The 13,961-nt window shown below is 41.8% G+C and overlaps 1 protein-coding gene across 7 annotated transcripts in view; it reads left to right on the forward strand.

Annotated features, from left to right (window-relative positions):
• The first annotated feature begins 399 nt into the window (after positions 1-399).
• The window catches only part of YWHAQ (tyrosine 3-monooxygenase/tryptophan 5-monooxygenase activation protein theta), a 42,691-nt gene continuing 29,129 nt past the window's right edge, over positions 400-13,961 (forward strand). For 6 of the 7 annotated variants that reach the window (XR_013994675.1, XR_013994676.1, XM_081069550.1 and 3 more), the window contains exons 1-2: positions 583-718; positions 1,166-1,521. Coding sequence is in view for 5 of the 7 variants with exons in the window: in XM_081069550.1 (XP_080925676.1) it covers positions 1,228-1,521 (294 nt within the window). In the remaining 2 variants the exon portion in view is untranslated. Of the gene's footprint in view, positions 719-1,165; positions 1,522-13,961 lie in introns of all 7 variants that reach the window. The other variant, XM_081069551.1, reaches the window with a different exon arrangement.

Here is a 13,961-nt window from a genome sequence, read left to right on the forward strand (position 1 = left end):
TTGTCCTCTTTAATGGGTATGGGATTATTTCGAATTCGCAGCCCCAATCGTAATGCTAGTAAAGACTATGTTCACAGTGTGTTGAGCTCCAAACCTTTGTCACGAATAGGAAGGTGGAGGAAAGTAAGGCGTTTGTGCAACAAAACAGCCGATTGTGTCACCCACCCAGGACCGGCCTCACGAGGGCCGAGTGGAGCCGCAGCTGCATTAGCCCACAAGATGCAATGCACCAACTGCACAAATGCTGCTGCAGGAGAAGCCGCCACCGTAGGAGAGGTCGTGCGAGTCTCCAGCTCCCGTGCCGCACCCACAAATGCCGGGGGTGGCAGGGAGGATGAGGGGAGTTGGTAACAGCATCGCCATGGCAACAGTGACGTCCTTTTACCCTGGATCTAATTGGAGGAAACCCCGTGGCCGAAGCCGCAGCCTGCCGGCCTACCGAACTTGCCCAAGCCGACCCACCCTCCTAGCCCCCGCTTCCCCTCCAGCTCCGCCCCCTTTGCCCCCTTCCGCGCGCTCAGTCGTCATTGGCCCTTGGCGGGGCGGGAGGCGGAACTCCCGGGAGCAGCTCGGCGCGTCATTGGGCGGCGGGAGAGGGGACAGCCGCGCGGCGGCCCGCCCCTCGGCTCCGGGGTAGGCTGAGACGGGAGGGTCCTCGGCTAAAGCCAAAAGCAGATCAAAGTGGTGGGACTCGCGCCGCGGCCGCGGAGACGTGAAGGTGAGCGTCAGGGTCGCCCCCGGCCCTCCTCGGGTCTGGCGGGGCCCGCGGGAAGGGTGGGAGGCCCGCTTCCGGGAGCGGCCGGCCTCGACACCACTCTCCTCGGGGACGGCTCCGGCGGGAAGGTGCGGGCCAACAGCCGTTTCCATTTTGGGCCGGGCCCGGCGGGAGCGGGAGCGGGAGCGGCCCTTCCTCCTCCACCTCTTCCTCCTCCTTCCTTCCTCCTCCTGCTCGCCCTACCGCCCTCCTCAGGCCGCCTCCGCGGGCGCCCCTGGGCCTCCCGGGCGCCCCGCGGGGCGCGTGGGCGGGGGAGGGAAATTCAACTGGGCTGCGCGTGCGGGGACAGACAAAGGGGGCGGCGCGGGGCGGGCGGCGCGGGGCGCGGGCTCATTGTCTGACGGCGCCGCCCCCGCCTCCCCGGGCGCCCGGCGCGTCGCCCTGCCGCAGGCCCTCCGCACGCCTCCCCCGGATCCCGCTCGGTGCTCGCCCTCGCTCTGCTGCGCGTCCCCATGGAGAAGACGGAACTGATCCAGAAGGCGAAGCTGGCCGAGCAGGCCGAGCGCTACGACGACATGGCCACCTGCATGAAGGCCGTGACGGAGCAGGGCGCCGAGCTGTCCAACGAGGAGCGCAACCTGCTCTCGGTGGCCTACAAGAACGTGGTAGGCGGCCGTCGGTCCGCCTGGAGGGTCATCTCGAGCATCGAGCAGAAGACCGACACGTCCGACAAGAAGCTGCAGCTGATTAAGGACTATCGGGAGAAAGTGGAGTCGGAGCTGCGCTCCATCTGCACCACGGTGCTGGTGAGTCGGGCGGGGCGGGGCGGGGGGGGAGCGGCTGTGCCCCCGGCGCCCGGGCCGTTCGCGGGAGGCCGTTCCGGGGAGAAGTTCTCGGGGACGGGCGGGAAGTGCCGGGCGGGCCTGCGCAGTCGTCTGCCGACGTCCCGGGTTCGAGACGGCGGCCTCCTCGGCTGTTGTTTCCGTGGAGACGGGAGAAGCTGCTCCTCCGGGGCCAGCAGACCTCTTCCCACGTTGCTGCCGCGCGGTGGCACTGGGAATCGTCCCAGTAGGTTTGCGCAGGCCTGGAAGTTCTGAAGCTTATTGAGGACATTTGGGAACCCTTTACATGCGTGTAGTCCATTCCTAGGCTCCAGCTTGCAGACAATGTGTGTGTTAGGTTGTCCTCCCGAACCTAGTAATGGAAATTTACTCTGAAAATCTGAATAGACAACCTCGTTTTTCAAGTAAGAGTATCTGTGGAGCTTTTCTCTGTTACAAACGGGGCAAGGGGGAAAGTTGGGTAAATATGAAAAGGGCACAGCTCCATCTAAAGAACAAGATGTCCTGGTAAACCTCAGTACCTAATAACATTTCCTGATACTACGGAGCTGCACTTAAGCACTGTTGTATTGATTGAATTCATTTCTCGTGTGGAGTAGGCAGGGAAAGCTTTCCAGGTTTCGAACTGTCCAGTCTTCGCAAGGGTGGCTATTGGGTGCAGTAGTGACTTGTGATTCACCCTGGTTAGTGAGAAGGAACGTTTTTAGCTTTGTCACTGCATAGATCTTGTGGTCAGTAAGATAAGTTTTTAAAGTTTCAATGTCAGCATAATATCTTAGAGTGTTTTAGAACTGTAGAGTCGTTGCCACCAATAAAATAAATATCAGTTGCCCTTTTTTAAGTGCCACCTTTAAAGAGGCCTACTGTTTTTTGACCTGTTTGTTCCTCGTTGTAGTTTAGGTGGGCTTTGAAGGACAAGCATGTGCTAGATTGGTGATTTTTCAAGAGGGAATAGAGGGGGAAATGCCGCTTTCCCTTCCCGCTTTCTCTTGTACCACGGGCAGGAATTTTTTTGTACCACGGGCAGGAATTTTTTTTTAACTTTAACCTGTTTTTCCAATACAATAACATGATCTGAACAAAAATATGGCTGATGGAGATAGCTGGTAAAGGGGCAAAGAAAGCAATGCGGAGAGTGTGTACTAAGTGGGGAAAACTTTATTGAGGTTATTTGCTTTTTGAAGGCAAGACTTTAGTTATATTTACCTAGATCTTAGTTTCTACTCCCTGCCTGGCATAGAGGAGGCACTTTTAAAAGGTTTTTGAACTGAATTACTTGTATTCAAGAAATTTACCAACTTGAAAGTGATGTCAGACTTCAGTAGCATATGGTAATGGCTATTGACAATATTGACTCATCAGGGAACATTCACAAGAATTCCAAATGTTAATGAGAAGCTTTTCCAGAAAGGTATGTAGGGGGGTAGTCATAGAGCATATTCCAGTCTCTTTCTTTTCAGTTATCACTTTGCAGTTTATTAGTTATCCTGCAGTAATTCAGAATTACTACAAAATTTTTCCAGTTCTGTAGGAAGTTAACTCTGAGCCAAAGGAATATTTATTTTATTCTGTGGCTCTTATAAATTTTAATTTTTATTTATGATGGCATAAGTGGAGGAGACATTTGTTTAGCTGATAAGTTACTCAAAAGAGAAACCAGGTATTTTAGAGTAGACCTGTTATGCAGATCATTTCAATAGGAAAGAACCCCTGAAATTAAGACAATTTTTTTTTATCAAATGAAATACAAGAGTTTAACTTGATTAATCTGAGCCACTGAGGCATAAGTAAAATATTTTTATTGGTAAATGGCTTAAGAGACGTAATTATGACTTAATAGTCAACCTGTAAAAAAAAATCCTAGAAAAGCCCATCTTCAATTTGGCAACTGTTTGAGAGCTTAGTATGTGCATGGCACTGGGCTAATAAGCAGTATGAGGAAGAAGCTGAGAACCATAGAATTTGTCCTCCGATAATTTATAATAAGGAGTGCATAGGAGAAGTACACAAATGTAAACATGTATATAATCCCCATTAGATAGTGATGCACAAAATGCTGGATGTACTTCTAAGGAAACAAACCTCAGGAAAGGTTTCACAAAGAGTGGCTCTTGGAGTGAACATTGAGGAAGGATCTGAGGTGGGGTCAGTATCCCAAGCAGAAAGAATATACAGGATAGGCCTTATTCAGGGAAGGTTTCTGTGACTGGAGCAGAACATGTGTGGAGCTGTTGCAGGAGAAAAGCCTGGAAAGGAAGGTAGCTGTATAAGAATGTCAGTTTTCTCCTCATTTGATTGACAGTGGGGAGACATTGCAGATTTTTGAGTGGTGTGCATGTAGCACCGTCTAGAATTCATTATTTGAGTGCTAACAATTACCAGTCTGTAATCTCAACTGATGAACAAGGAAGTGATAGACTAGTGAGCAAGAGTTTGATAATTTAATAAGCAGTCTATCAGATTAATGAATAAAGAAAAGGAAAAGTTTCTGAATGGGAGTGCTACAGTGAGGTTTTCCTTTTTCCTTTGGTGAACAGGAAGGAGAATTTGGTGTGGAGGAAGTAGGTGAAACTGACTTGTTATAGAAGACTTGTAAAAGTAACATGGAGGGTAGGCAAAATTTTGGTCCTAACTAGAGATTCTCAGCCTCTTTTTTCCCTTTCTAGAGTAGGTTGGGGGTGGAATTTGACTGTTTACTCAAAATGAACATAGTGGACAACTCAACCATTTTGATAATCACGGTATTGAAAAAGGTTACAGAACTGTAAGGGCAGAAAGAAATGTTAAAATTCCAAAGGAGTAATCTAAAGAGCAAAGGAGTTAAGAGGGCCCGAATGGCCAAGACCAAAGTCTTTTTAGAATCTGAGTGCAGTTAGAGATTTTACCAACTATCTTTCTCCCAGTGTCGTTTGTGAGACCAGGGGGTTGGGCTAAAATTTCCAGGTCTCTTCCAATTCTGATTATTTGAAACTATAAAGTGATATAGGTCTTAGCCATCCTACTTGTGCTCTGACTTACTCCCAACTCTAAAATGAGTGGGTTTTTTTTTAAAGTTTCGGGTTGACGAACATGTCATCAATGGTACATGAAATGTTGAAAAACGAATGACTAGTGAAATGATTTCAGGAAGTGGTGTATACAGACATCATTGGTGATCCTAATGTGGAATGTTGGGAATAGCAGTTGAAGAAATGTGACATGTGTAAGGTTTTTGGGAATCATTAGGAACTTGGGTGTGAGGTGAGGACAAATCAAATCAAAGAGGTCCCCAAAGTTCTTCTGGGACTTGGGAACAAAAGCTATCATTTATAAGCCAGTGGCCTTGGAGTAGGAAGGAGACACTTAATGTATACAAGATAACTCAGCCCCATGTTATCATTTTATGTTGCTGGTCCTTTAGTAGAATTTCAACAGGCTGCTTTGGTATAATGTATAAACAATTTCAGGACCTAAGGTCTACATTCTGGCTTTTCAAATAAAAATGATTTAAAATAGCATATAGAAACTGAAAGTTGTCAGTGTGTAAAAGCTCTGTAAACGTAATTCAGTAATATGCTTGAATTTAGTTAAGTGTTCTGAATTAATCTCTTAAAATGTACTGGTTATTAATTTGAAGTAAGAGTGATGTTCTTGATAGTTAATGAATCATAATATAATTTTATTGACATAATGGAAAAATTATGGGCTTTGGAATCAAGACAGACTTACTGAATCATTGCTCCGTAACCTTACAGTTTTGTGACCATGGACAAGTTTCTTCATTTCTCAGGCTCTGTTTCTTCATCTGTAAATTGGTGATGATGGTGCTTGCCTTTATAAGCTTGTAATTAAAACAATCACTGACATTTATTAGGCATTTACTGTACACTGAACACTATTTTAAGCACTTTGTCCTATATACTCACTTTGTCTCCATAAGTTAGATTGATACCGTATTGTTTCTGTTTTAAAGTTGAGAGAATTAGGGCATAAGGAAGTTAAGTAACTTGGTCAACATCCCAAAGCTAATGAGTGGTAGAGCAAGAATTTGAACCCAGGTGGTGTGACTCCAAATGAAATGAACCACATTTGGCCCTAAATGCATGGCTGCTGAAGATACCTCCTGGTATCCAGTATTAGATGTAATGAGGATTATTTTTGTTCTCTCAAAGGGCTAGCTAGGTACCAGACTTTTTTTTTTGAAATCTCATACAGTTTGACTCATAAAATGATACCATAGCGTAGGATTAGTTAATTCAGGGTACTTGACAGTTGGGAGATCTGCTTGATCGTATTGATGTTCCTTTATGATATTTATCAATACCATTTTTATTTAGCCCTAGTACTTTCAGAGTAACAGTGTAAAGTATCTTTGTATCATTGGCTTTCTAGATATCAAGGAAGTGTGGTAGGGAGGCATTATTTAAAGATGTAAAGAGAAGAAAAATTTTTCATTCATTGCTTCTTTATTTGAGCTTTTTTTACATTAAAGTTTATTGGGGTGACAGTGGTTAGTAAAGTTACATAGGTTTCAAGTGTACAATTCTGTAATATATTGTCTGTATGTCACATTGTGTCTTCACCACCCATAATTAAGCTCTTAATCCATAGGGAAATCAATGATAGTTTCTTGAGTATTTCATGATAAATAATTTGACTAGATTTGAAAACATTGTTTGCATGTTGATGTATTTAAAGACTAAATGATGATAATGATATCTAGGACTTCAGAATAATGGGTGGGAGTATAGATGAAACAAGAGCATCTGTGAATTAATATAGTTGCAGCTGGCTTTCATGGGAATTTATTATACTGTTCTCTTACGTAAGTTTGAGATTTTCCATAATTGAAAGGTTATTTTTTCCCCCCTAGAAATTCCACTCCTAGGTACTTACACAAGAGGAATGAAAACCTAGGCCCAGAAAAATACCTGTACAAGAGTGCCCATATCAGCTTTATTCTAAGAGCAGAAAACTGGAAACAATCCATAATAAGAAAATGGATCAACAGACTGGTATATTCATACAATGGAATTTTACTGCTCGGTGGTAAAAGGAATGGACTGCTGATACATGCTACAACATAGGTGAATTCCAAAACCATGTTAAATGGAAGAAGCTTTGCATGAAAAAGCACATAGTGTGGTTCAATTTGTACATATAGAAGAAGCAAAAGTAGTCTATGGGTGAAAAATCAGAAGAGTTTGGCTTCTGTGGGAATGGAAGTAGCGATTGACTGGAAAGGGGCAGGGTGAGCTTTCTGCAGTGATTGTAATGTTCTTTGTATTGGTATGCGTTTGAGTTACACAGGTATTGCATTTGTCCAAACTCCACAGATATGCACCTAACATTTGTGTATTTCATTATATGTAAGTTTTGCTTCAAAAGAATGAAAACACTAGTGATCGGTATGCCTGTACTGATGTCATCAGTTTATATAAAAACTAATAGAAATGGATGGATATGTGATAGAGCAAGTATGGTCAAAGGTTAATGGTCGGATCTGGGTGGTGGGTATGTGGGTGTTCACTGTAGTTGTCGGTTGCTGTATTAGGGATATGATACTCTACCTTGCTGGTTGAATGCCTTCACTACCTATAGCAAAAAAACCCATGAAATTTATGTCTCGTTGACCTCAAGATATGAGAATGTATAGAAAAGTATTGATACCCACCTAGGAGATAGGACTGGTAGACTTGGTACCACGGCTTTTGTTTTTATTTGGTGGTGAATGCTAATTCACAAAGTGCAGTGGAAGGCTTAACATAATTGACCATACGCTAGGGCAATGATTCTCAAATTTCGTGGTCTCAGGACCCCTTTGCATACTTACAAGTATTGTGGAACCCAGAAGCTTTGTTTTGTTTGTGTAGATTATACCTATAGATATTTACATATTAGAAACTGAGAATTTTTGTAATCTATTTAGAATGATTACTAATTCATTTACAATAATTCACCCATTGGAAGTTAACGTGACGTGATTTTTTAAATTGTAGTGAAAGATCCATAATGTGGAAGTCACCATTTTAAGTGTACAGTTGTGTGGCAATAGTAAGTACATTCACATTGTGCAACCGTCACCATCAGCCGTCTGAAAACTTTGTCATCTTCCCCAGCTGAAACTCTACCCTGTAAACACTGACTCCCCATGCTCCCCTCCTGGCAGCCACCATTGTACGTTGTCTCTGGGTTTGACTAATCTAGATACCTCATACAAATGGAATAAAAACATTTAAAAAAAATAACTTATAACAAAATTGAATGAGCATTAATGGCATTGTTTTACATTCCATCTGTTGCATTATCACATCTCTTGTAGCTTCTGGGAAACTCCACTCATGAGAGAATGACCAGGAAAAAGCAGATAGCATCTTGGCATTGTGAAAAAGATTGATTTTTGTGCCCCAATCACCCACCCAAAAGGGTGTGTGGGGGGTCCCTTGAGATTCTCCAGACCACACTTTGAAAATGCTGTTCTAAGGGAATTCTGTGAGACTTGCTAAGTATTCCTGGGCTGGATGATTGAGCACCTTTCTGAGTGCTTGTCTTTATGTGGTGATAATGAGATCTGTAAGAAAGCCTTCCCCTCCCTTCTCATTGTCCTGTCCCTTTACCTCCCAAATTGTTCTAGGAGTATATGTTTTGAGACCAGAAAAATCACAAACTTGATAATAAAAAAGTTGATTTTAGATAAATTGGGTAATAAAGAGTTCCTGTTAAACCCTGAAAAACTTAAGAACTGGTATGTTAGAAGGGCTTCCGCTTCCTCATATTGAGAATGATGATGTAAGGTTAATACGGTCTTTCTTTTCACTTCCCAGTATGGAATGAATAAAATAAGTAGATGATAGTCTTTCGGAGCTGGTTGCATTTAGGTTTGAAAATTGTACAGCTTTTGGAGATAGTAAGTCAGGTTAGCTATTAGCCAGCATTGATCAGTTGAAACATTTCAATGAAACTTGTCTTTCACACAGATTTTGACTCTCCATTTACATTTTTTCTATCCAGATGAGCAGTAGTCCATTATCTTTGTCACCTGGATCTTTTGCTCCAGTTGGATTTGGCATAGTGTGGTACTAAAGAAGTATAACATCCTTAATTTGCCAGCTTTGACTTTGAACATTCTCTCTCCTGGATGTTTGCTGCAGATTTTATTTAGAGAAGTTGAGAAACAATGGTACATGGGGTGAGATCATGACTGTAATAAGGACTTCTGTAAATTCAATGTAAATACTTTCTTAAAGGGCAGGCTTAGGTTGCTGCTTGTAAATGTCAGGATGATTGTGGGAAATAAGTGGGAAGGTATATGAAAATGCTTTAGAATCATGACGATATTCATTTTTCAGATCAGACTTTTTTACTATCCAAGAAACTTACTGATATTACTCACGTAGAATTAGTATTTGTATTTCCATTTTCCCTCTTTTTTTTTTTAAGCAACATAATTTATCTATCTATTTTTTTATTTATCTATCTTTTTTAAGGGCACAGCTCACAGTGGCCCATGTGGGGGTTGAACCTGCAGCGTTGGTGTTATTGCTAACCGGCCACCTGCCCCCAAGCCCCCCTCCCATTTTCCCTCTTGTATTGCTCATTCCACCAGACATTACTTCAACACAGCTCAGAAAAGTTTTACTCTTTCAAAATGTAGCATTAAGACACCTGCAGTGAAACATACATACTAAGTGTTCTGATCTGTTGGCCTGGTGCTGTTTCCAAGTATTTGGCAATATGTATACTTTTTAGATCTTCAGTGCTTGTGTTGCACTCTCAGGATTCTGATGGACTAGTGAGACTGTTAGAAAGGTTACAGTGAAAGTTTATACATCCTTTAATCAGAAAATACTCTAGATTATTTAGGGGCTGATTGTAGAGACCAGGTATTTGGTTCTTTGTAATGTCAGAAACTTAAAGAGTTTGGAAGTACTAGATATTCCATTAACATTCAACAAATTGAGGTAGTCCCTATCAAACTACAGTAGTCCTCCCTTGTCCACAGGGACTATGTTCCAAGGCCCCCAGTGGATGCCTGCAACCGTGGATAGTACCAAGCCCTGTATATACTGTGTTTTTCCTATACAAACACATCTAATCACTTAAAGGAAGCACTTGATGGCTTCTCTTTGGCGTATTTGAATTGCCAGCATCACGACTCTTGTACTTTGGGGCCATAACTAACGTAAAATAAAGGTGACTTGAACACAGGCATGGCGGTACGTGACAGTTGATCAGTGTGATAACCAAGATGGCTACTGTGCGACTGCTGGACAGGTGGCTTATACAGGGTGGAGACGCTGGACAAAGGGATGATTAGATGTCCCGGGTGGGATGGCACGAGATTTCATCATGCTACTCAGAAGAGCATGCAATTTAAAACTTATGAATTGTTTGTTTCTGAAATTTTCCATTTAATATCATAGGACCACAGTTGACTGTGCGTAACTGAAACTGAGGAAAGCGAAATCCCGGATGGTGGGGACTACTGTACTGCTGGTCCGTGGAAATTTTTATTTCGTCTCCTTTTCCACATCTGCCAAGATATTTAAAGTTGTTGGATTTGAAAGTTGTTAAATTTGATGAAGTACAATTTAGTTTTTTCTTTAGGTTGCTTGTGCTTTTGTTGTAAAATCTAAGAAATCATTGCCTAATTCAAGGTCATGAAGATGTACACTTAACGCTTTCACTGAGAATTTTATTATCTTAGCTCTCACGTTATAGTTTTTGGTCCTTTTGTTATGATTTTCGGTTCTTTTTTTTTGTATTGGGGAATATTGGGGAACAGTGTGTTTCTCCAGGACCCATCAGCTCCAAGTCCAGTCAGCGTTTCTTTTGATCTTAGTTGCAGGGGGCGCAGCCCACCATCCCACGCAGGAATTGAACCAGCAACCTTTTTGTTGAAAGCTCGCGCTCACCAACTGAGCCATCCGGGCGCCCCTCCGGAAGCTCAGCAGCAGCTTGTTGTCTTCAATCTAGTTGTGGAGGGTGCAGCTCACTGGCCCATATGAGGATCGAATTGGCAACCCTGTTGTTCAGAGCTCGTGCTGTAACCAGCTGAGCCACCCTGCTGCCCCTTTGGTTCATTTTGGAGTTCATCTTCGCATGTGGTATGAGGAAAGGGTCCAGCCTTCATTCTTTTCATGTGGCTATCCAGTTGTCCCAGTACCGTTTGAAATACTAGTTCAGTATATCCTTGATTTGAAATTTTCAACTTGTGGAAAAAATAACCAAAAGTGGTTTGGCCTAAGTTCACGTAAGGAAAACTTGTGATTACTCCATTCTTCGTGCTCCAGCCAAATTGTTCACCCAAAGCACTCTGTTATTTTGCTTCCGTCCCTCTACTCACTGCTATTCTCATTTGAAAAGCCTTCCCTCTCCCATTTCTGTATGTTGAAATCACATCTATCCTACAAGATATAATTTAGGTGTCACTGCACTCATTCTGTTGTCAGTTACAAATTACAGCTTGTTAGTACTCTCAGATCTGTTTCCTTGCACTAGCCTATGTGCAGTTATGGGTAGGTTGAGACATGTGTTTACCTGTAAGGAAACCCAGTTACATTGATTGACTTGCTTACTCATCCATTTAGCAGTGAACTCAAAACTCAAATTCACCTTTTCTAGAATAGTGTGCTTTCCATTCCCACTGCCTTTCATTGTAAAGCCTTTTACAGATCCCATTCTGAGATCATTTCTCCTTTCTCTGAATTCTGTTGTGTGGAAATGGGAGAGAATCAGAGCTTTTATACATTCATGCTCTTCAACTACAGCGACTCCCTTTTTTATCTCTTTTATTCTATGCTGGTCTTGGTTAAAAAGATTTTTTGGGGGTGGGGGCGATAATTACTGCTTTTTAAAATTTCACGACCATGGTCAGATTAGATGGAGTTCAAGTTTTTTAATAGGATTTACAAGACCTCCCAGCCTTTCTCACTGTCCTTTCTTCTCTCTGTGCTCTAGCCACGTGGAACTATGTATGGTTCTTTCCTATATCGTGTACTTTCTTATCTTTGCTCTAATTCTCCTCTTTATAAGAATGTGTTATTAATGTATTTTCTTTCTCAGCAAATCTAGTATTTCTCAGCAATTCTGTATTGTCTGGTATTTATGAGTGTCCTGAGTTCTTCTTGTGGCTGTCCCCAAAATAAATTTCACCCAAGTCAGATCATTATTGATAAGCTGTTCAGGGTATGTAAGAATAAGGACTTCATCTTTATTTTTTCCTTTATATACTATTAAGCATTACCTTATTTTTCAAGGTTATTTTTTGTGCCAGGCCCAGTAAGTAGTTCAGTTGAATATAAGCAGTAACCTATATAAGTTTAGTTGCAAATGAATAATTTTCTTACCATTACCTCTTACATTCCTTTTGACCCTGTTCTTTCTGTTGTGTCCTGTACTAACAGCTGGTAGACTAGAAGCTGCACTAGAGGTTTGTATATAATACAGCTGATATAAATGTACGTGGCATGGGTTAGTCATAGATGGAAAAGTTAATCTGCAAATAATTATATAATTTCTATGATGTAGAAATGGCTTAATTCAATTTGTCATAGACTTACAAAAGACAAATATGAAAGTACACTCATGAAAGCACACTGGTGTCTTTGCTAGTATAAGCTATTACCTATTTTTAATAGAGTTCCTCGGATATAGCAAAACTTAACCTATATACTAAGCTAGCAAAGCACTTTTGACCTATTTTTAATTATTAGAACATCCTCCTATTAGATGTCAGGATATCTGTTCACTTGGATTACTTATGACCAAGCTGAGATATGACTTACTATTCCGTTTTATTTTGTCTTTTCCTTCATCTGCCCATGGCTAAAGTAGTTTCTGGATACTAACTAGTAAATTGCAGGTTCTCTGAGGGGAAGGAAGTATAGACATTTGTATTTGCCTTGGTTCTTTTGGTAGCACTGATCTGTAAATGTTGGTAAGTTATGGTTGTGTATGTGTAATGGTTTTTGATGCAGATTGACAAATTTAGAAAGTAGTATTAGTGTCACCAGTGGGAATATTAAACTGTCCTTCAAAACCTGTATATCTTGGCCAGAGGTGGGACTCTTTGAGCAGAAGGTATAACATTTCTCTATCTCTGTTATGGCCACTCAGTATCCAGCTGCTGAGATGTGGGGGTGTAGACAGCAGTCATACGAAGGACTGGGCATTACATTTGTTTCTAATAATACGTGGAGTTGGCTCAGCTGCTGTGGTGAAGGGCACGAAGACCATGATTAATATTGGCACATTACAGCTCACACGCGCTCTGTTATTTGTCAGGGGCTAAAAGTCTTGCTGTTAGGTGTCTTCGCCACTGCAGTTATAAGAGTTCTATAGCTAAGTTGGAAGAAAGGACGAACATTCATATACAAAAGCACTTTTTTTTTATCGCTTCATATACAAAAGCACTTTTTTTTTTATCGCTTTGGGGTTTAAGTGCTAATTGTCTAGAAGAAGAGAGGAGTGCACTTTGCTCACAATAAGGCCATCCCAACCCCTAAAAAGTGCCACTGTGCTATAGCAGATGTTGATAGCAATTACTACTTACAGGTGATGACTTTGCCAGGGTCCTGAGATGGTGGCGGCCAGAGATCTATGAGACCAAGAGAAAGTTTATAAATATTTTGGGCAGGAAGAGAGTTAAAGCTTTTTCTCTTTTTATTGAGAACCTTGGATTCTTTTCATCTGTTTCTGCCCATTCCCCTCTGCCTGATTATCCTCTGGATTTTACCTCCTTACTTTGCCTTTGCCCACAAAAATAATTAACTGCTTGATTAATTATGGACTACTCTGGCTTATTTTTATTTTTGCTATAACTACAGAGGCACATACTCCTTTGTGTCTAAGGAATCCATATTCTCTGACTGTGATGACAATTCATCATGACACATTAATTCGTACTAATTTTAATTTATTAGTTTGACATATATTCCAGCCAGTGTTGGGTTTTAGGTCTTTTGTTACTTTTAGAATATCTCAAAAGTTTGAAGACTTTCTATAAAGGGTAGTTTTTAGTTTACACAAATACGATGTTAATTAACCATTTCTCCCAGGAAGGCATATTCACATTCATGAATGCTCCAGAGTTGTATGTATTTTAATAAATAGAAATAGGCAATATGAAGGTCCATTACACTTTTTCAGGGATTTTCCCCTCTCAAATCAGGACAAGGAAGAATTGTTTGTTTGGCAGGGGTGTCAGATGAGTAAAGCCATAGTGTGTGCTTATAGTCCAGGGTTTGTCCCCTTGGTCTTACGGGCTCTAAATCTGATTGGTTGGCACACTGAGATGGGAACTTCAAGAATTATTAATTGGGCTGAGAGTTGTGGTCTGGCCATGTTTATTGCTTGCAGGCAAATTTACAGGAGGAACCAAATTAGCATTTAGAAGATTACTTGGTGAGCATAGAAATAAGAGG

Source organism: Rhinolophus hipposideros (assembly GCF_964194185.1).
Source record: "Rhinolophus hipposideros genome assembly, chromosome: 12".
NCBI lineage: Eukaryota > Metazoa > Chordata > Mammalia > Chiroptera > Rhinolophidae > Rhinolophus > Rhinolophus hipposideros.